This window comes from Primulina tabacum, chromosome 10, assembly GCF_025594145.1.
Source record: "Primulina tabacum isolate GXHZ01 chromosome 10, ASM2559414v2, whole genome shotgun sequence".
Lineage (NCBI taxonomy): Eukaryota > Viridiplantae > Streptophyta > Magnoliopsida > Lamiales > Gesneriaceae > Primulina > Primulina tabacum.
The window spans coordinates 1,843,253-1,865,324 of record NC_134559.1 but is presented as its reverse complement, the minus strand read 5'-3'; the positions used below and the strand labels follow the sequence as shown (position 1 = coordinate 1,865,324).

The 22,072-nt window shown below is 35.2% G+C and overlaps 4 protein-coding genes and 1 long non-coding RNA gene across 7 annotated transcripts; 3 read left to right on the top strand and 2 right to left on the bottom strand.

Moving 5' to 3' along the window:
- Window positions 1-4,466: 4,466 nt before the first annotated feature.
- LOC142505714 (B3 domain-containing transcription factor VRN1-like) lies at window positions 4,467-6,463 on the bottom strand. 3 transcript variants are annotated; one of them, XM_075618807.1, is made up of 4 exons: window positions 6,249-6,463; window positions 5,454-5,868; window positions 4,993-5,168; window positions 4,467-4,859 (listed from the first exon to the last, which is right to left on the bottom strand). In XM_075618807.1, the coding sequence occupies exons 1-4, from the start codon at window positions 6,354-6,356 to the stop codon at window positions 4,620-4,622; spliced, it is 939 nt and encodes a 312-aa protein (XP_075474922.1). In that variant the 5' UTR covers window positions 6,357-6,463; the 3' UTR covers window positions 4,467-4,619. The 3 variants fall into 3 exon arrangements, with proteins under 3 accessions (XP_075474922.1, XP_075474923.1, XP_075474924.1); XM_075618808.1 differs by having other exon boundaries at window positions 4,993-5,162; XM_075618809.1 differs by having other exon boundaries at window positions 4,993-5,147.
- Window positions 6,464-7,747: 1,284 nt separating this feature from the next.
- LOC142505369 (GDSL esterase/lipase At2g23540-like) lies at window positions 7,748-9,428 on the top strand. The gene is made up of 5 exons (XM_075618334.1): window positions 7,748-8,073; window positions 8,136-8,266; window positions 8,344-8,596; window positions 8,679-8,933; window positions 9,049-9,428. The coding sequence occupies exons 1-5, from the start codon at window positions 7,764-7,766 to the stop codon at window positions 9,270-9,272; spliced, it is 1,173 nt and encodes a 390-aa protein (XP_075474449.1). The 5' UTR covers window positions 7,748-7,763; the 3' UTR covers window positions 9,273-9,428.
- A 1,382-nt stretch (window positions 9,429-10,810) lies between these two features.
- On the bottom strand, window positions 10,811-12,806 carry LOC142505352 (DNA-directed RNA polymerases II, IV and V subunit 12-like). Its single transcript, XM_075618311.1, has 3 exons — window positions 12,664-12,806; window positions 12,463-12,555; window positions 10,811-10,988 (listed from the first exon to the last, which is right to left on the bottom strand). The coding sequence occupies exons 1-3, from the start codon at window positions 12,701-12,703 to the stop codon at window positions 10,966-10,968; spliced, it is 156 nt and encodes a 51-aa protein (XP_075474426.1). The 5' UTR covers window positions 12,704-12,806; the 3' UTR covers window positions 10,811-10,965.
- A 3,679-nt stretch (window positions 12,807-16,485) lies between these two features.
- On the top strand, window positions 16,486-17,037 carry LOC142505958 (uncharacterized). The gene is made up of 2 exons (XR_012804516.1): window positions 16,486-16,600; window positions 16,848-17,037. It is a non-coding gene; the product is annotated as an uncharacterized LOC142505958 (long non-coding RNA).
- Window positions 17,038-20,667: 3,630 nt separating this feature from the next.
- LOC142506196 (uncharacterized) lies at window positions 20,668-22,072 on the top strand. Its single transcript, XM_075619376.1, has one exon. The coding sequence runs from the start codon at window positions 20,668-20,670 to the stop codon at window positions 21,649-21,651; it is 984 nt and encodes a 327-aa protein (XP_075475491.1). The 3' UTR covers window positions 21,652-22,072.

Sequence of the window (22,072 nt, the reverse complement as noted above, 5' to 3'; positions counted from 1 at the left end):
CAAATTTGGGAGTCAATGAAGAGAAAGTTTCAAGGAAATGCAAGGGTTCAACGTGCACAACTCCAGGCACTTCGTCGAGATTTTGAAATTCTGGAAATGCAGTTTGGAGAATCGGTTTCCGACTACTTCTCAAGAGTGATGTTGGTTGCTAATAACATGAGAAACTATGGAGAAGACATGCCAGATGTCAAAGTGGTGGAGAAAATTCTACGGTCCTTAACAGAACAGTTCAACTACATTGTATGTTCTATTGAGGAGTCAAAGGACATGGATTCTCTCACTGTTGATGAGCTGCAGAGCTCCTTGATTGTGCATGAACAGAAGTTTCGAAGGAAAAATGGAGAAGATCATGCTTTGAAAGTAAGTACGGGGGAGAAGTTTCCTACACGAGGAAGAGGTAGAAGCACATTTAGAGGATGAGGTAGAGGAAGAGGAAGACAAAGTTTCAATCGAGCCACGATTGAATGCTATAAATGTCACAAACTCGGTCATTATCAATATGAATGTCCTGCCTTGGACAAGGAGGCAAATTATGCTGAGTTAGATGAACAAGAAGAGCTCTTGTTGATGTCATATATAGAGATGAACAACACAAAAAAGGAAGAGGTCTGGTTCTTGGACTCGGGATGCTCAAATCACATGTGTGGAGATAAATCAGTATTTCATGAGATGGATGACACCTTTAGACATGTGGTAAAACTTGGAAATGACACTAAAATGAATGTACTCGGAAAGGGAAGTGTGAAGTTGATGGTGTGTGGAGTAACTCATGTAGTCACTGAAGTTTATTATATACCTGAACTCATGAATAATCTTTTGAGTATAGGTCAACTACAGGAGAGAGACTTGACCATACTATTTCAATCAGGGATGTGTCGAATATATCATCCTCAAAAGGGTCTGATTATTCAGACAAACATGACAGCAAACAGAATGTTCGTTTTGTTGTCTCAAAAGGAATCATGCTTCAACACCACAACACAAGACACAACTCACCTATGGCATTGTAGATATGCTCATCTCAGCCACAAGGGACTAACTCTGTTTCAATCAAAAGGTATGGTTACTGGACTACCCAAATTATCAGTTTCCTCTGTTGTGTGTTCCGATTGCATGAAGGGCAAACAACATCGTGATCCAATTCCAAAGAAAAGCAAGTGGAGAGCAACTCAGAAATTACAATTGGTTCATGCAGACATCTGTGGCCCTATTACTCCTGCTTCCAACAGTAAAAAGAGGTACATATTATGCTTCATAGATGATTTCTCTAGAAAAGCATGGATATATTTTTTATTAGAAAAATCAGAAGCATTTTATCTTTTCAAGTGTTTCAAAGTGTTCGTGGAAAAGGAAACTGGTTTGCCTATTAAGTGTTTGCGTACAGATAGGGGAGTAGAATTTAACTCTATAGATTTTAACGAATTTTGCAAGCAGAATGGGATAAGAAGGCAGTTAACTATGGCTTACACTCCGCAGCAAAATGGAGTAGCCGAACGCAAGAATCGAACGATAATGAACCTTGTGAGATCAATGTTATCAGAAAAAAAGATGCCTAAGACTTTCTGGCCTGAAGCAGTGAGATGGGCAGTGTATGTTTTGAACCGATCACCTACACTAGCTGTTAAGGAAATGACTTCAGAAGAGGCTTGGAGTGGAGAAAAACCATCAGTGGAGCACTTCAAAGTATTTGGATGTATTGGGCATGTCCATATTCCAGATGCTAAGAGGACGAAACTCGAAGATAAGAGCATGAAATGTGTACTTCTTGGTATTAGTGATGAGTCAAAAGGGTACAGATTGTATGATCCTATTACAAAAAAAATTATTTTGAGTCGAGATGTGTTTTTTGAAGAAGAAAGCCAATGGAATTGGGATGCAGGCTACGAAAAGGATCTGTCAATAGATTTAGAACGGAAAGATAGTGAAAGTACTACCCATGATGAAGAAGAATGTGAAGAAAATACAGAAGAGGAAGAAGCTGAATTTGATGAAACCGAAGATGCACATGTTTCCTCAAGTACCAGTGATGAAGTAGGCATGAATGCCAGGGTGAACAGAATTAGACATCCTCCCATGTGGATGAGAGACTATGTTTCAGGTGAAGGTCTATTAGAAGAAATGAATATGGCACTTGTTGTATCTTCGGATCCAATGAATTTCGAGGAAGCTGTGGAAAGTCTGAAATAGAGATTGGCCATGGATGAAGAAATTAATTCTATTGAAAAAAATCAAACATGGAAGTTAGTAGATTTACAGCTGGGGCAAAAAGAATAGGAGTGAAATGGGTCTACAAAACTAAACTGAATGAACTCGGAGAAGTTGACAAATATAAAGCAAGGTTGGTGGTTAAAGGTTATTCCCAACAACATGGAGTAGATTATACAGAGGTGTACGTACCTGTAGCAAGAATGGACACTGTGAGGATGATCATAGCACTTGCTGCAAACAAAGGCTGGAAGCTTTACCAACTAGATGTCAAATCTGCATTTTTATATGGAGAGCTAAGTGAGGAAGTTTATGTGGAGCAACCGAAGGGGTACGAAAAGAAGGGAAATGAGCAGAAAGTGTACAAGCTGTATAAGGCGCTTTACGGACTAAAACAAGCCCCAAGAGCTTGGTTTAGTCGGATTGAATCTTATTTCATTAAGGAGGGCTTTCAAGCAAGTCACAGTGAACACACTTTATTTATCAAACGAAGCAATGAAGGTAAGATTCTCATTGTGAGTATTTATGTTGATGATCTTTTGTTCACTGGTAATGATGCAGATATGATAATTGAATTCAAATGTTCAATGAAGAAAGAGTTTGATATGACTGACTTAGTAAAAATGAGATTTTTCCTTGGAATAGAAGTTCTACAGAAGATAGAAGGCATTTTTATTTGTCAAAGGAAATATGCAGCAGAAGTGTTGGATCGTTTTGGGATGAAGGAAAGCAATGCAGTCTGTAATCCCATGGTTCCGGGGTATAAATTATGCAGAGATGAGAAAGGAGTCAAAGTGGATGAGACTTATTTCAAACAGATTGTGGGAAGCCTCATGTATCTCACAGCCACACGACCTGATCTCATGTTTGTTGTAAGTCTGATTAGTCGATTTATGGCCAATCCAACTGAGTTGCACTTCCAAGCAGCAAAAAGGACCTTAAGGTATTTGAAAGGAACCATGAATTATGGAATCTTCTACAAGAAGGGAGGAACAGAAAACTTGTTGGCTTTCACAGATAGTGATTATGCAGGAGATATGGAAGATCGTAAAAGTACTTCTGGCTACGTGTTTATGATGAGTGAGGGTGCAGTAGCTTGGTCATCTAGAAAGCAGCCCATTGTCACTTTATCAACTACTGAGGCGGAGTTTGTGGCAGCAGCAGCTTGTGCATGCCAAGCTGTTTGGATGAGGAATGTTTTGAAAGAACTTGGTTATCTACAAGAAGAAAGCACCATGGTGATGTGTGACAACAATTATGCCATCAAGTTATCCAAAAATCCAGTCTTACATGGTCGGTCCAAACACATAGATGTGCGATTTCACTTTCTCAGAGATCTTACAAAGGAAGGAGTTGTTGATCTGCTTTATTGTGGAACTCAAAATCAAGTTGCTAATCTGATGACAAAGCCGCTAAAATTGGGAGATTTCCAAAAGTTCCGTGAAGAACTTGGAGTGTGCACTGTTCCTGAGATGAACTAATTGCATTATCAATAACAATAAGTTCAAGGGAGGAATTGTTGGAGTTAATATTTTAGGACTAACTATTTCAAAGTACTGTTAGAATAAATACCAATAGCCGTGGCCCTCAAATAAATTTGTGGACTGTTTTTTCTCCTTTCAGTTAGAGTTGTATGGCTATATAAGTCTTGTTATCAATAAAATCAATCATGAATTTGCTTACATTTCCGTAACATTTCTATTAAGCCTTACACAAATTTCAGCTCCCTTCTGTCCCAAACGTACCTTGAAACCGTTCCAAGAGTTGCGAACCACAGAAGGGAATCCGAAAGTTTCTGACTTCATCGCTTAGCTGAAAGAGGTCTTAAAGAAGTTTTTGGCAAGATTAAGGGTATAAGAGAGGTTTTGGCAAGATTAAAGAAGTTTCTGACTTCAGTATAAGTTGAGTTTACCCATCTCACATATCCATAAAAATATTTATCTATATTATATTATTAAGTATAATTTTAAGTCTATATTGGAAGTATAACATATCAAAATATCTAACGATCACAAAATTAGTCACGACCTTCACTTTATCCAAGTAAGATTAAACTTTACTCTTCTCAAATCAACAAATGGCATCCAAAAGCACTTGCGATTAAACTTGATCAGTAAAATGTCAATACCATACTTTTTTTAAAAGAATTTTTCTTCAAAGTAAAAGTTCGATATCGACATAGAATTCAGGAATAAAATACAATCAACAGGCAACATTGAAAGCATATAAAAACCAAAGTGCACACAACTGATCCATGTTTTTTGAATTCGATCAACCACGAAAAATAATAACTTCACATGCGATGTTGTAGATCACTTGACATATAATTCAGGAATGAAATACAATCAACAGGCTACATTGCAAGCATATAAAAACAAAAGTGCACACGACCAATCCATGTCTTTTGAATTCGATCAACCACGAAAAATAATAACTTCACATGCGATGTTGATCTTTTTAGATATTTCAAGCACACAAGCGTCGCCTACTTTTAAATTATTGTCCTCAACAAATTTGCTCCATCCAGAAGTGATGGAAGCTCTCCGTTTTCTACAAATGCACCTTACTAGCCATGTCTTCCCTTCGAAAACAAAGAGGATCGAGCTATTTCCCGTACCAGCCAAGATTTCTTTGGCGAATTCTAGCGGTATATGCTTGCAACAAAAATAAAATCATTAATCAATTTTAATTCATGGGTTTGAAGCCTTAAACTAAGGATTCATGAAAAGTAGCATATATAATAATAGAAACGATAATAATTACTCAGGATATCTATTGATGAATTACCAAAGCCGAGCGTCCAGTGCAGACATAAGATGGATGCATCACAATTATGGTAAACCGGTTTTCGTTTGGCTTCTCAGACATGAAATCTAATGCCCTCGTATAGGCTTTGAATTTGTCGTCACCATACCTTGCCTGCTGTTTCACTTGCTTCCCGCCTGGGTATTTCAGTTCTGTGACTTCAAAAAATAACCCTTTATGCACAAATATACACACAAGATATTATAACATTGCAACTAGTATAGTAGCCAAAAATCCCCTAATATCATGTTTCAATAAAGTTTAACCCCGAGAATCAATATGTTATAGCAAATCTTGGTGATGTATCCCTCCGATACGTTGACATGTTATCTGACAACACATCTAACACAATGATTCACACTTTCTGACGAACTAACATTCAAGGTTGCATCACCAGATGTATCAGAAGATTTTAAACAGACTAAAACATGAACACAACTTACCCATATCAGATCGATGATTTGGAGATGAATCAAGAGATGATACGTTCTTCCCTGCCAAAATTTCTTTCACAAATACAACAGAATCATCGGATTCACATTCAACTTCCTCGGTTTCAGCTACTTGGTTCATACCGGCGTCTCTCTCAAGGGAATCATAGTCAGAATACTCTATCTCCGTAGCAGCGGTGTCGAATATGTGAACCTCAAAATGAGAATCCCCAACATATTTGAATAACAAGAAGTGCCCGAGTCGGAGGGAATAATACTCTTCGAACCGCTGCCATCCTCCCTGCAGCCAAGCTTCACCATTGGAGTGTGTCAGTTCAACTTTCCAAACTAAACCATTTGGAACCTCGAGAGAGACACGGTCTGGCAGATTGTGCCCGCATCTTCGAGTAAAATCAGGAGGAAGTCTCTGGAAACATATCTCAAGTATAAAAATCATAACTATGGGAAGAAAAGAAACAAAGCTGGCTCAGTTCAACACACAGAACACCCAAATACTTTTCAGGAGCTCATTCTAACCAACTATCGCAATAACCAAAAAAATAGAAATCTTTAAGCACATCTTCTTAAAGAACCGCAAGCATTTGATCTCTGAATATATACATTGCATCGTCTCCCCGCCAATCTTTCCAAGTTATATGATTGTAAAAACAAGAGCAGATCTACAAACAAATCTACATAACATATACCATCCTCACGAACAAAAATCAAATATTGGAACAGATCTAGATATCAAGAACTACAAACAAGAATTTACATATATACGTTACGAGGCATGAAAAAACTCACAAGTTTGTGTGCTCCCGGGTTGGAGACAATCTTGAAAAATTTTACCCCGATGCCAGACCCACTTGAACCAGACTCGTCACCCTTTTTGAGGCCATAATCGCTAGTCATTCCTGTTGGTTTCGGAGATGAAATGTAACGAGTAAGATGCAAATTGAGAACAGCGCAATGTATTTAAGCACGAATTTAGATATCGATTATAGCGAGGGTGGAGAAAATACAGATAATTGTGATGCTGTTCCATAACAAGCAAGAAATATTTTTGCAGTAGGTTTGAGCTAACAATATTCCTTCGATGCTGGAAAACCTGTAAAATCTTGACACATGTCCAAGAAAAACAAAAATTTGCTGGATATGTGTCAGGCAAAATCAAGAATCACATAAGAATCCTTAAACGACAGCAGCTTTATTTGTTTTTTACTTTACCCGTAGCTACTACGGCCACATTACCTTTTCGGTACATTTACTCTGTTCAAACGCGCGATTCATAATGGCAGCCGGATATATAAGCCGATCTCCAGCTACTTTTATATTTCTTCAATTGAACTGAACAAATCAAATTTAACTTTTAGTTTGATTGGATTTATTCCATAGTTTGGTTTGAGATTTTAAGAATCTACAATATAGTCAGTTGACGAAATTTAAACTCATAAGTCATAATCCATGCATGGCTTCAAGTAATTCAGTTAGTTTTAATATATTTGTGTTTTTTTAAGCATAACAATGACATCAAAATAATGCAATATCTACACCAAATTCAAAACATGTCTCCAATTCATCGACACTAAAAAGAATGTTGTCGAAATATTCTTTACAATTTTACTTACAACAATAAATTATTTCATCGTTTTATTAAAATAAACTTATATTAAATTTAAACTTGTATATTTTAAATAAAATATTTAATTTATTTATTTATAAAACTAATTTAACTTCTTTTAGTATTTAACATAAATTCAATTAGTAAAAATTATTGCACATAGTTAGTTATACACAACGTCATTGGAGGGAAAAAAAATTTATATAGCATTGGTTATTGGATGTTAGATGGAGACATGTAACAATGTTATTTATAAAGGTGTTATTCAAGTATGTTTGGCCCTCGAGACCGGGCTTGTAGCACAATGATCTCACCCTCTGTCGAATTAGTCGGTTCCCCGAGTTCGATCTCTGCTCCCCGCGTGAGTTGTGATAAAAAAAAATAAAAAAAGTTATGTTTGGCCCTCCAAACGTCAATTGACTCAACTTGCAGGAAGACATATCGAAGTACTTGTCATTCACATATATAATAATAATATTCACAACAATTTTCATAATACATCATGCATGATATTCTCTCTGATTTTCTTGCAACATACGCAAGTGCATAGGTCCAAACAAATCGAGACAGAAAATTATTATAGTTAACCTAACCCCGAGAAAATTAACCGAGTCATACCAAAAAACAACTGCAATTAAAATCCTTAGTCCTTCCCTTAATCACAAGTTTCTCAACAAAAATTGTGTCTAAACATATATATGCACCTTTTGATGATTCACAACAGGAGAGAAACAATGGCCTTCAACTTTAATCATTACAATATGAAACTTGCTCTCGTTTTCTTGATTGTTACTATGAATTTGTCTACTTTCGGAGTTTCCCAGAAAGAAGATTTAACGAAAGGGGCATCATTCATTTTCGGCGATTCTTTGGTGGATGCTGGGAACAATAACTATTTGCAGACTCTGTCTAAGGCTAATATTGCGCCAAATGGGATTGATTTCAAGTCCTCCGGTGGGAATCCAACCGGTCGATACACGAATGGAAGAACCATTGGAGACATTGTCGGTATGTTCTGTTCCCACCAGGACTAGTTTAAGTGAAATACAGTGTCTAATTGTGTTTTGTAGGGGAGGAACTGGGACAGCCACACTACGCAGTGCCGTTTCTTGCCCCGAATACCACCGGTAATGTTGTTTTGCATGGGGTAAATTATGCTTCGGGAGGTGGAGGGATCATGAATGCCACCGGAAGGATTTTTGTAAGTAAAACAAGCAATCACAGGAAAATATACTGAAAACTTGATTTATTTACAATATAGCACTTGGAATTTCGCAGGTGAATAGGCTTTCAATGGACATTCAAGTAGATTACTTCAACATAACAAGGAAACAAATCGATGGGTTGTTGGGTCCATCCAAGGCAAGAGAACACATTACTAAGAATTCCATTTTCTCCATCACGGTAGGGTCCAATGATTTCCTGAACAATTACCTCCTCCCCGTGATATCAATGGGTGCAAGAATAACACAAAGCCCCGATGCATTTGTCGATGATCTCATCAACCATCTAAGAGGTCAACTTACGGTACGTGCTAGCTAGATAGCTGCAAATGATTGATATTAATTCCATGTTTAATTTTTGTCTCATAAGATGAATTAGTGATTGCAGAGGACTATACCAACTTGATGCAAGGAAGTTTGTCGTGGGAAATGTTGGGCCAATTGGTTGCATTCCGTATCAGAAAACCATTAACCAACTCCGCGAGAATGAATGCGTTTCATTGCCAGATAAGCTTGCAGTTCAATACAACGCCAGATTGAAGGATCTTCTGAATGAACTAAATGACAACCTTAAAGGTGCCACATTTGTTCATGCCAATGTCTACAATCTTGTCATGGAACTCATCACAAATTATGCAAAATACGGTACGTACGCACAGACAGCTTATTATATCACTTAAATCAATGTCCTTTTTTCAAGGACACAACCTATTAATTAGATTTTCGCAAATTAATATAAATTATCACAAATGGATCGCAGGCTTTACGACTGCAAGTAAAGCTTGTTGCGGCAACGGAGGGCAATTCGCTGGGATAATCCCGTGTGGGCCGACCTCCACTATGTGTTCCGATCGGGACAAGCACGTGTTTTGGGACCCTTACCATCCAAGCGAAGCAGCGAATATTATAATCGCCAAGCAACTAATCGATGGTGACACCAAATATGTATCTCCCATGAACCTCCGGCAACTCCGAGATCTCTAGTGAAATTCCTCGAGTTTTCTTTGTATTTTTATCTACCTCATACTTTGCTTGCATGTATGTGATCCAATGCTTTCCGGCCTTTCTTGATTTTCCTTTGCTTAATATGTATGGTTCATTTGAAAAGAAAAAAAAACCATTTTTCCATACTAAATATGTGAGTATTTTTAAAAAAATTGTATAATAGTATTGATTCATATCCTAAAAAAAAAAGTAAAATTTACATGTACTGTCGGGAGATTTCAAGAAATACCGCGAGCCGTTTATTTCTGGGGACACAAGTTCAATGTTAACATGCAAAAAGGTATACATAAATGTAGCTTAATTTATTTCGTAGTTGGAAGATCAGTAGAACTACTCTCAGTTCTCCATCGACTAATTAACTCTAATATTTATTTAATAATTATATTGGTCAAAATTTTCAATATCAGACCACAACAACATATATATATATTCCATTGAACCTGGGAAAACACGACAAATAGGAAGAGGGAAGCACACATACAACGTGGGATCGGAGAGAAATGGCACTTCTGTTTATAACACCTTAAATTGAATATAATCATAATTTTTCACTTTACGACCAAATTGTTTTTTCCCTTTTTAAAAAACGCAAAACCAATTAAATAATAATAATATTATTATTATCATCATTTTATAATCTTCCCTTGCTGTAGAGTGGAAGAGAAGAGACAGAGCGCGTCTGGTGCAGCAGCATTGTGGAGAATGGCTTGATAGGCAAGCAAGTCAAATTTTTATTTGATTTTAGACAATGCATTTGATGACATTCAGCAGTTGAGCATAATATACATTAAATTTTCTTGGTGCATTTATAGACTTGTAGCTATTTTCTATTATCCATAAATTTTATATTCCGATTTCCCCTAATTTTTGCACCCCTTTTCCATCAGATCTCCATGCAACTAATCTAAACAACACACAATTTAAGGACAATGCAGAAAATTCACAATGAAAACTTTCTATCTATTAATTTTTGTAGATAGTTTAAGGACACACAATTTAAGGACGAATATTTTTTTATATAAACACAAAATTTAGAGCTTTATATTTTTCGAGCCTGGCCCTTATTATACTACAAATGCTTTCAAATTTTTTAAGCACAAGCTTAAGTAATTTGACATTTTATTAGTTGAACTCAAAATATTTGATCGAGTTTGAACCTATAAAAGAATAAATACGTTTTTGATCCTACTATTATTTATGTTTTTCCACTTATTTTTGGTCTCGTTAAATATTATTTTGTAGTTTTAGTCTCGTAACTTACATTTCTTTTTTCCAGTTTTGGTCCTGTTAAAACTAAAAATGTAATTCTTCCACCTATAAATTTAAATCAAATCGAGCTCGTGTCGTAACCATTTTAGATCACAAAACTAGGGTCTAATTCGGACAAAGCAATATCATCCATTAAATTCCGAATCAAAACTAATTTGATCCCTTCTCCAAAACTTTCGAACTTTTGGGTGAAGCAACAGTTTCAGTCAAATTTCTAAGAGTCAGCATTAAATAACTTTCACAAGTGATTAAAAAATAACTAGAACGATGATCCCCAATAAGAACAACTATTTTACGGATTCAAATTTTTTACAGTAGTAAAGAATCCACCAGAATATAACAAAGTTCTCAGATTAATTTCCCGGTGCATTTGAAATAAGGAGTTGAGTTGCTTCACGCGACTTCAATGAGCTTCATATTGGACAACTGCATGGATTGGACAGAAAAGAGTCGCCATATAAAATCTGAGGGGAAAAACCACTAAAACAGAGTATGAATTGCAAATCGGAAAACATCACTAGGATAATTATTAGCCCGTCGATGAAAGTTTATTCCCTTGGGACAACAATTTAGACCGAAAACAATGAAGGGAAAAGGGTGTATGATGATGAGATAGGGAAAGGGAAGTTTGATTCAAAAGGGAAGGGGGATCTGTGCCACTAAAATGAAAAAAGGGGTCTGAAATTGATGGTAGCTCTGAAATGAGGAATCACAGCTTCTCGGGAAGAGCTTCTTGGGAAGAAAAGGATATAGTGGAGAGGACATTGTGAGGCGAAGACACGATTTAACTTCCAATGGAGACGAGTAAAATCCCACAACTTCTCAACACGATCAACTCATTCAACACTTCAGCAAGCAATTCACGAAGACATAAAACACTCAATTTGCCCAGAAAAGGTCCACAACAAATTTAAGAACATGAAAAAAGCAAGCAGCATAAAAAGACCAACCGTTTCGTAGGGGAGAGCATTCGAAGGATTGCAGCAATGGAATGGGACATAACAATTGCATTAAGACTCGGGCTAAAATTTCTTTTATGAAGGAAATTTTATGCACAGATTTCAACTCTCCAAAGCAAGGTATAATAAATTTGCATCAAGGTTCAATCTTATCAAAAAAATGGTTCATAAAACTCCACGGATATATTCACAGCATAGCCTTCTTAGTTACATAAAAATAAGCATGTTATTGTTCCCAAAACACACCAAAAAAAAGAAAGAAAGAAGAGTATACATAACACTCTCACCATCTTCTTCCCCACAAATCAATCAACTCTATGCTCACCAAAGTTCACTTCTCTTTGCATAATTTAATGATCATATCAATCTTTATAAACATTGGTGGGGGAAAAAAATCAAAATCAAGTATGAATGGGCACAAAACACAAATAAATAGGTTTGTTTTTTAAAAAACACAAATAAATAATGTTTTTCAAGCCAGTCAATTGAATTTGAATTTTAAATCATCGAACCAGAACCGTGCTCAAACATGTTCAAGGTTAAAATTATTTTATTCAATAGCACATTGCAAAATTTCAATATGATTATACTAGTGTATGAAAATATTTAAAAATTCACTCGATATTAAGCTAAAAATTAAATAGGGAAGACATGGTGCAACTAAATCACAAAATAGATTAGTATTTGATCATCAAGCTGTGATCAAAACTAGCACAAACTTGAATAAAAATATATGAATGTCATTCAGCTCAACTAGCTTGATCATGGCAGTGACCGAACATAACAATTCAGATGAAAATATTAAAACTCACTAAAAAAAATCCAAAAAGAAGATTAATCAAGGGCCAGAATAGAAAGCCAACACACAGTAATCGTTTGACGATAAAATAATATATTTGAAGAAACGATTATTAGTTATCATATTGAGTTAAAAGAATTACTTCTGCGGGTGCGTTTCTTGTAAAGAATACGATAACCGCATTCACGGCACTGAATCACATCCACTGGCTTCAGAGTGTTCTCTTGTCCGCAATCTGCAATCCCCAATTCAAATTTATCATAAATCCAACTTCCACCGACAGATGAAGGCATAAAGAACCAATCAACATGAACGCAAGTAACAGTAATAGATTAAGCAGTACCTCCACAGATATAACTAACTGGTTCCGGCAGAGGATCCATTTGGAGATGTGATCAAAGACGTCGAACGCTATTTAGGGTTTGAACTTTGACGGGAGACGCCGTAATTAAGGTGTCAAATACTCTGTTTCAGGACCTCGATCAAATTTTTTCTTTTTTTTTTTCTTTTTTTTTTAGTAAATGACCTCTTAAAATGTAATTTAAATACATTAAAAGATCATTTTTTTAAAAAAAAACGTTAACCGAAGTTAAAAAATAAAATAACCCGTTTCAATTACTTTCGGATACTTTCATTGAGCAAGGTCCGGATTCGGATTTTTCAAGTTGGTTCAGGTTCGAATCGGGTCGAGGGTCGAGCATTTTTTTAAATACTATCTGCGTCAACATGACCTGAATTATTCGAATTGACACCCATAATTAAATTAATCATCAAATGCTTCTATCCATCGATCACACCCCAGAGCTACAGGAAGAAAAATCACATTAATGACATGTTTTGGATGAGTAAAATAGTCAAATTAAGATTTTTTAAAGAACTGAACTTAATCTAAGCTAAATCCATCGAAAAATCACAAGTTGAAGAAAGTTAACATAGACTAAGTTTAGAAGAAAAATCTATTTTTATTAAAGAAAGTTGATATATTTTAAAAATTGAGATTATATATTCATCAAGTTTGATGAAAGAAAATTAAAAGTAAAAAAAAATATTATTGGATCGAGCTGGTCTTTATATTCCTTGCACAATACAAATGTTTACAACCAGTCTACGGTAATCAAAATTTACCCAAACCGGCAAATAAAAAAGTGGAAGGGAATGGCGAGAAATGAGATTGATTAACACCAAAAAACCGCCATTTTTGTTGCAGACAAAATGGAAGGAAAGGAAGAAGCAAACGCCATGCATGGAAAAGGCAAACGTGACATAATAGTGGAAATTATTCGATAAACATCACCAAAAGTACAACCCCCCCCCCCCCCCCCCCCCCCCCTCTTTTTTCCCTTTCTTCAACTCCAGTTTCACTGAGTACTGTTAATGGGATTATTAAATCTACCTAACTAAATTCACTGTTAAAATTAAAATGATGAAATAGGAGTAGGAGTTTAACTACTACCATATCCAGCATTTGACAGGGTAAATGGAGACATTTTTGGACTGCCAAGTATCTTTTAGCAATGGAGAGGACAAGACTCCCACCTCTCCTTCCTCTTAGGCCCAAAGTTTTTTCCACTAACTTGTATCAACTTTGTCCTCCCGAGGTAACCACATTCATTCAATAATATATATTACATGTATGCGAAACATGCTATATTCTTAATCTCAAAATATGTTAATATTCACAGGAAATCCAAACAAACTTGGCCTTTTCATCCTTGTACTTATCTTGAACTTTTTGGGTACATATACATGTAGGATTTGATTCTGGCAACGTCATTGGTGAGACCCATGGTTGCGACCCATCTGTTGGAAGATACTAGTCTGTCCCCGAAGAATATTACGGCTCGGTTCGACGTGTTTACGTGGTTTGTGAGCAGGAAGGAGCTAGTGGATGATTGAAAACAATCCAACAGATGAGGTGAAGATGATTCATGATGCGGATCATATGGTCATGTTCTCTAAACCCCAAGAATTAATGTGCCTCTGCATGCCAAGAACAAATAATGAGAAACTGATATTTCCCCAGTTTAACGACTTAATTCCGTATTAATTTATTTTCAAAGTATTTGTATGTTTGCCTAATAAGGAATAAATATTATATAAAATTGAAGAAAATTGTTGTTTTTGTTAAATAAAAGCAATAACTGATACACCAAGGTTAAAGTAATTATCCACTCTCATATTTTTAAGTAAAAAAAATTGATTTTTTTTTTTTTGGATTATGTAAAATATTGTTTAGGGTGGTCGGGTTGGCTCATTTTGACATCTTTAATTTGGGTTATGATTGATTTAAAAACTTTATTTAATGAAATGTAATTATTTTTTTAAAAAAATTACTCAAATATTCATCCAAATCTACGGTTTATTTAATCATACCTATGTGGGCATTGGCCCATGATAGAATGGATGGTCAAGATTTGCCCATACATATATAGGACCCATTTTTTTTTTTTTGAAATTGTATGTGTGGCAAGATCTTATCCGTTGAAATGAAGTGAGGGTAATGCCCACATAGGTAGGATCTCATTAGCCCAAATCTACCCTCGGCTTTCCGTTCGCGCTAGATGGATGTAGGCTTTTGGGCAAATAATCTGGGCTCAGCCCAAGAAATAATAAAAAGCAGCCCAAATGTAACACAGCCTCAATGTAATAAAAACTGAATTTTTTTTATAATGCAAGCCCAGTCCAACAAACCTCAATATTTCTATTTGTTGCTTTAGGTTGCGAAACACAATATTGCATTATGCTCTATACAACAATTACTTTGATGTACTCAATTATACAAAAAATTATAGCACCTCTGTTGCCTTTTTTATTTAATGGTGGGTAGCATAAGAAGAACGTGTATAAGATTTTGTGCTCGACTTTGTAAAGAAATACTCATGATAATCGTTTTTTAAAGCATTTCCAAATACTACCTTAATGTATTCGATGGGATGAATTGAGACAGCATTTTGTAAATACGTAATTATCTTGAATATATTAATAAGTTTTTTTTTTCCAATAGCCTGGAAGGGACAAAAGAAGGATCTTGTATTTTTTCAACAATTTCTGATCTCTAGTGGATCTTTCAGTAGGATTCGAACCCAGATGAAGTTCTGACCATCTATCAGAGAAAAAAGAACTAACGTATCTTGTAGGATTCCCAAGAAATTCTTCGATTAGTCGTTTGATGGCGATTTCTCGAGATTCGAGTATGTTTAAACAAAAACAAAATGGATGATGAAAACCGTAAAAATAATTGAGAACATAAATGGTAAAAGAATGTACAGCTTAAGCAGTGCATGTACGTGAGAATCAAAGAATGAATAATTGACTGAATTATTTATGGTATTGGTGGAAGTGCATAAATTGGACCATACTCGGGGAAGAAAAAGTTAATGAAACGGGTTATGTTTATGGACCCAAGAAAAGACTATATTTGCCGCATAAAAGGGAGACAAGAACCGGGCCATGTAGAATGTGGATTGAATCGAATCGTTCTTTCTTTACACATTCAATTTAACTTACACCTATTATTTATAATTTTTTACATTAATTTACCATTTAAATAGTTATTTCATTTTCATGGGTTAGTAAGTATATAAGCACAAAACCCATTAAAAAAATTCTGAAATAAATAAATATTGTATATTTAGGATTAAAGGTGGTTTGGTACTTTTGAGGTAACCAAAGTTTTATCTTGGGTTCGGTCCGATGAGTAGATCTTCAAATATTTCAATATTAGGGTCTGGTTGGCCAAATATGGTCTGCACAGAAGATAATAGGGTCAGGGAGTCCCCCGATGCTTAATTCAGTGCTGTGATTGTGAATTCAAATAGCAAAGAAAATATAATGATACAAAGAGAGCAAGAGAATGAAAGTAAATTTGTTCATGTGAAATCGATTACCTTGTGACAGTTGAATTCTTGTTAGGGGGAATGACTCGGATCAGTCCAGACTTCATAATTTTAAGGGCATCAGGTTTAATAATTGATCAATGTGGTCATGGATTTGAGAGCATGAAAGCGACGTGGCTAGAATGTTGAATAGTACTGTAGACTAATGAAGTTGCGTGGAGCATGCAAGAAGAGAAAAGGAGAGAATATTACCTTCCCCAGCTGCCCGGCCACCACCATTCTCACGTCCTTTTCGGCTGCCCCACCACCGCCAATCACCACCACACACACACACACAATATTCAAATAAAGTACGTACCAATATAATTTGTATTCAAGCTCTAAAGTTACTTGTACATATTTTTGATTGAGGTTGTTTCCGGACGGCACGCGCGGTCAGGTCAGGTCAGTTCAGGTGTACGTACCGATCCAGTATCTATCTATCTATCTATGTCTCTTCCTTCAATTATATACAGCAGTCCGCCAGTACTGCATGCATTCAAACTAACATTTATTCATATTTCAAGATATATAAAATTAAAGTAAGAAATTTAATTACCCTCATTTTCGTTTTAATTAAGTTATGATTAGAATATCTGAAATATTGTTGTAAACTATATGCATTAGCATGGTGTTCATATTGTTTTCTTAGTCGGAAATAGCTCGAGATCATGATCGAATTGAAGATAATTTGATGTCTAAGAGTTACGTTGAGCAACAATTAAATGAAAGAAAATTAACATATAGAGGAAACGAAGAAATCGATAATTCTGAGTATTACGGTCGGTCTCTCCATTTATGGACCGAAGTCTTGTGATTGAAGTGTCTCCAACAATGGATGAGCATGTTTTTTCGGGTATGGTGGCCGTTTTCGTCTTAGCTTTTTCTCCCTCTCTTCGTTTTCACACCTTTTGTTTCAGTCTAGGTCTCGGGTTTCACATTTCTCTCCAAACACGTACATTTCGTTCAAAGGATTTTGATCATTTTTAATTAATGTTTGCTTCTCGCTAAATATTATTAGTCTAAACAATTTCATCTGTCATGTTAGCTAGTGAGTTTTATTATTTTTATCGCCAAAACTGCTCTTAGTAGTCTTAAATTTTTTTATTGTTTTATTTGTAATTTTAGTCATTTTTCGATAAAAATACAGACGCGATATCGTACACATCAACAATATCTGATATCATGTTACCATCACCACGTCAACACCATATCAAAAAACTACTAAATTTGAAGGAAAAAACAAAGGTATAAGATAGCATATTTAGAATGAAATTTTACTACTTAAAAGACCAAAATCACAATAAAACCAATATTCAGAATCTAAATCGTAAATTTTTCTACTTTCAAAAATTGCAATTTTTCCTAAATATTAACTGTGTGCACAATTCAACATATATATCCCAAAATATTATTTTACAGGTAGGTTCCAATATTTCATGTTGATCCTTTGAAAAAAAAATATATTAAAATTTTCATATATTGATAATTCCTTGGTGCCCTTAATTTTTCTCGGCATTATCACCAACTAACCTTAGTATCATACGTTATATTTGACCGGCAGCTTTTCATGCGTTGACTGTACAGTGGTCAGTTAATAAAATAATTGATGGGTGGTGAGTGAGTGGATAAATCGATCAAATATATTCAAATCAAGCATATAGATAATAGGGATAACATAATTATTTTAAATATATATATATATATTAAAAAAAATAGATAATTATAGAAAAATATTAATTTTAGTTAGTTAATAAAGATCTAATATTTTAACCTAATTATAAACGTTAAAAAGCTTGTCAGAATTAAACTCAGTCAATACATTGATCTATCTAGCTAGTTTAAGCTAATTAATGAGAGAAGAGTTTGGAGTCAGTTTGGATATATAAATACTTGTCTTGAACATAATGATTCATTCAAAAAAAGGAATACAGTCATTTGCATGCGTGTTACGTAATAATGTAAATACTTGTCTTGTTCATTTTCTCTTGACAATATCCTTCTACGTTTCTCTTTTTTCTATTTAGAAAGAAATTTACTAGAAAACTTTAGTTTTACAAATTCTTGTAACAACCCGTTTCAATATTAAGATTTATCCATTAGCTAAGTCGAAACTCTTTATTAACTCTCACAAAACAAAAAGTCTCACTATTGATATATCAAAAAAAATACAGAAAGAACGAGTTTTCATATTCAAATGGTCGAGCAACTCAAACTATCTTGACTGAAACGATTGAGTATTTGTCAGAAGCTTTGAGTGGTCTTTGATGATCTGATAGATGTTTTTTAATGCTAGGACTATTGAGCAGTCGTAGATATGAGTATGTAGAGTGCTAAGAGAATTTTTCAAAGTATGTAGATGTTCTTTGCATTTATCCATTCAATGTTCGACTATAAGCTTATAAATGCAAAAACATTGTTGTCATAATCCTTTATTGATTCATAATACACTTCAATAAATAAGCAATTTGGTATTTTTCAAATGTGGAAAGATTCGGTCGCTGACAGGAAAAGTAACTAGATCTAATATATGTCTTTTTAGAAAAACATTCTGATCTTTGATATCTTTTTGTAGTGTATGATCAGTCAAATAAATTTTCTGATCAAGTAGGTAGAACATGTGGCTTATATGTAAAGATATATCTTAACTCAACTATTTTTCAAATGTTCTGAGGTGGAGTGAATGGTTGAGTGGTCTTACGATGCTCGAGCAAACGAGAATATCAAGTGTGTTGCTAAGACTAAAACGATTGGATAGCTTTGTATCATGAGATCGATTGAATAATTTCTTCTGAATCTTCAATAAAACGGTCGAGTACATGTAATACATGCAAAGACAGCTTGATCTGATATAATAAGTTATTGTTTAATATCACCAAAACCAAGGGGATCTAACAAAATTTTTTATTTAATCCAAAGAAAAAAAAATTAGTACTTCATAATTGGAATCATAATGAGATGAACGTGGATTGATTCAAGCACACGCACAAACAAACCAAAGCTCACACAAACAAACAAATTGTGAAGGAACTATCTAGCTAGCTGCTAGCACAATGAATCCCCTCGTGTTGCGAAAAAGTGGCCGTATAATTAGTGAACACATTAGGTTTTGTTCATGATATCCATATAAATAGTGTTTTTATCAATTCAACATATGATACATGTGTTGAGTAGATAAATCATGGTAACTTATTCAAGCGTGATGTTTAAACGAGTGGTCATAAATCATCACTCAACACACATGTATCTACCGAGTGGAAGTAAGTATTACCGATATGAATAGTATCCACCAAGCAAGTTGATCTGTGAGTTCAATTAATTTTTGTAATCGATTAATTTTCGGTGAAGACAAATTGAAGCCATAAATTTCGGGTCATTAATTAGTGCGGTTCCAGGCTAGTAATTGAGGGTGGTGGGTCATATTCTTTAAGCGTACAAGCCTCCTTTAAACTCTAAACAAGCTATATTTGTTTCCAATTCTTGGATTGAAAGAGCCTGCTACTACTACCGACTGTTCAATTATATATATTCTTGTATTTAAAAATTTCGAGATGAATCAATTTGATAAATTGAAAACACACACACAACACTATATATATATATATATATATCAGTGTGCCGCATGTTTTATCGGGTACATCACATGGGATTTCGACAATTCCATGGGAAACTTTATTTGGATTGATTTCGACAACTACACGACAATTTTAGTATTATTTTCCTATGGTAAACATGCATTGATTTCCACTCCTTGTGTGTGTGTGTGTATTAATGTTCTATACAGATACTTTTAAAATGGAGCAAGGGCTTAATCTTTGACATGTTGCAAGACTTCAAATAGTTTTATTTGAAGCTTATTAGATTCAATGTATTGGGTAATATTTGCCTGCACATCCGTATGATGATGATCAATAAAATAATAATAATATGACAGAGACTTAGTTAATTGAATATATAGTAATTTAATATATTAATCTATGCTAAAAGAAGGGAAAGAGAGACATTTGGGGAAGGGAAGAAATTAAATTTGGTCGCGGATCGTCGACCTATTTAGGGAAAAAATGTCTCGTGACTATTATTTGACATATAAAAAAAAAAAAAAAAAGCTGAACCAATATTTTGTTTTCGAAAGTAGACAAAGTAGCTTGTCCCTTTGCTTTGTTACATCCTATATAAAAGATTTTCTATCGTAAATTCTTCTGTTCCTCTACCTTCCCCCATAAATTTTTGACTCAACATATCAAAATCCTTTAATTTCAACTGAAAAGAAACAAAGGTAAGCTCCATTTTCATGTTTCCTTAATTATCTCTCTTTTCTCACAATCACAAGTAAATAATAAAACCAAACACAAAAAACTCTAGCTATGTAGCAACTTTCTTCATCTTTTTCTACTAAAAAGGACTAATAAATATCTGCCTTTTAATTTCTTGGTTCTCTTGAATTTTTGTAGATCTACAAAGAATAGAACAAGATGATTCAAGAGCTTCTAGGGGGAGGCAATGTTGGATTGATTGGTGGAGAAAGATCCAAAATTTCTATACCTAATGGAGGATTTCTTGATGGCTCGGTTTCTCCTTCATCGTCCAGTACTCCGTCACCCTCTTCTTCTGCTGGAGCTACCGCCACTGCAGCAGCTGCGGCTTCCATGGAGAATCTGAGATGCCCACGATGCGATTCTTCCAACACGAAATTTTGTTATTATAACAACTACAACCTCACTCAGCCACGCCATTTCTGTAAGACTTGCCGCCGCTACTGGACTAAAGGTGGGGCCTTGCGCAACGTTCCCATTGGAGGTGGATGCCGGAAGAATAAGAGCACCACCATAGCTGCGGTGGTTGGGAAGTCTTCGGGTGCCGGAAAGTTGAAAACTCTCTCACCAGAGATGGGGAAAGCAACCTTTTTCAGTGGATTTGAGCACGCTGATGCTTTCACACAAAGCCCTATTTTATGGGTAACCCCTCAAAACTCTCACATACTTTCTTTACTCAGAGCAAACCAAAACCCTAGTCCTAATCCACTCTCCAATCCTGGAAAAGTAGAAGGTGGTTTGTTTGGATCACACTTGGTGACAGATTGTTCCATTTCCAATGGTGTGTTTCACTCTCGGGCTTTGGGATTCGACCCTTTAGGCCCGATCCATGTTCCATCTATCGGTCTGTCAAATTCTTTCCACAGAAACAATCAGCACCAAGCTCAAGCAAACCAAGCCATTATTCTCGGTGAAGTTCAAAATAATGGGATTCAAGAACTGTATCAAAAGCTCACATCTTCAACAAATTTTTATCCTGAAAATGCACCGCCGGTAATTCTTGGAAGCATGGTGTCTTCGTCTTCTTCCTCCTCCATTTTCGAGTCAGCCCCCATAGCCGCAGCTGAAATGGGCTTCTGCAATTCAACTATTTCATGGCCTACCGATCTTCATCTACCCACTACAAATGGTTCATATCCTTAAGCGACCTAAATCCTTATTTACAATCAATTATATACTGCACGAAACCGCTTATATGCGCCCATGATTTAATCATCCTTTGATCATAAAGTTTATAATCGGATACTGCATATAAACTTTATTATCGAACGACAATTAACTACCTAATGCGGTGAATTTCAAATATTTCGTGTAGTGTATATTATATATCAACATCGATATGTACATTAGTTTCACTTACAAAGCCAGAGCTAGCTAGGGCTTGGGGTTATTATTTTGCTGTCATTTGGAATGTGGTATATCATATATCGGTGAATTTAGCACCATTTTTTTTCCTTTTCAGTTAATTAAGTGTGTTTAATTAGTTTATGGTGTGTTGTAATTGTGAGCGGTGTGGAAGAACTTTTAGATGTTAAGTAATTATCTGTGCATGGTTTATGCTGTA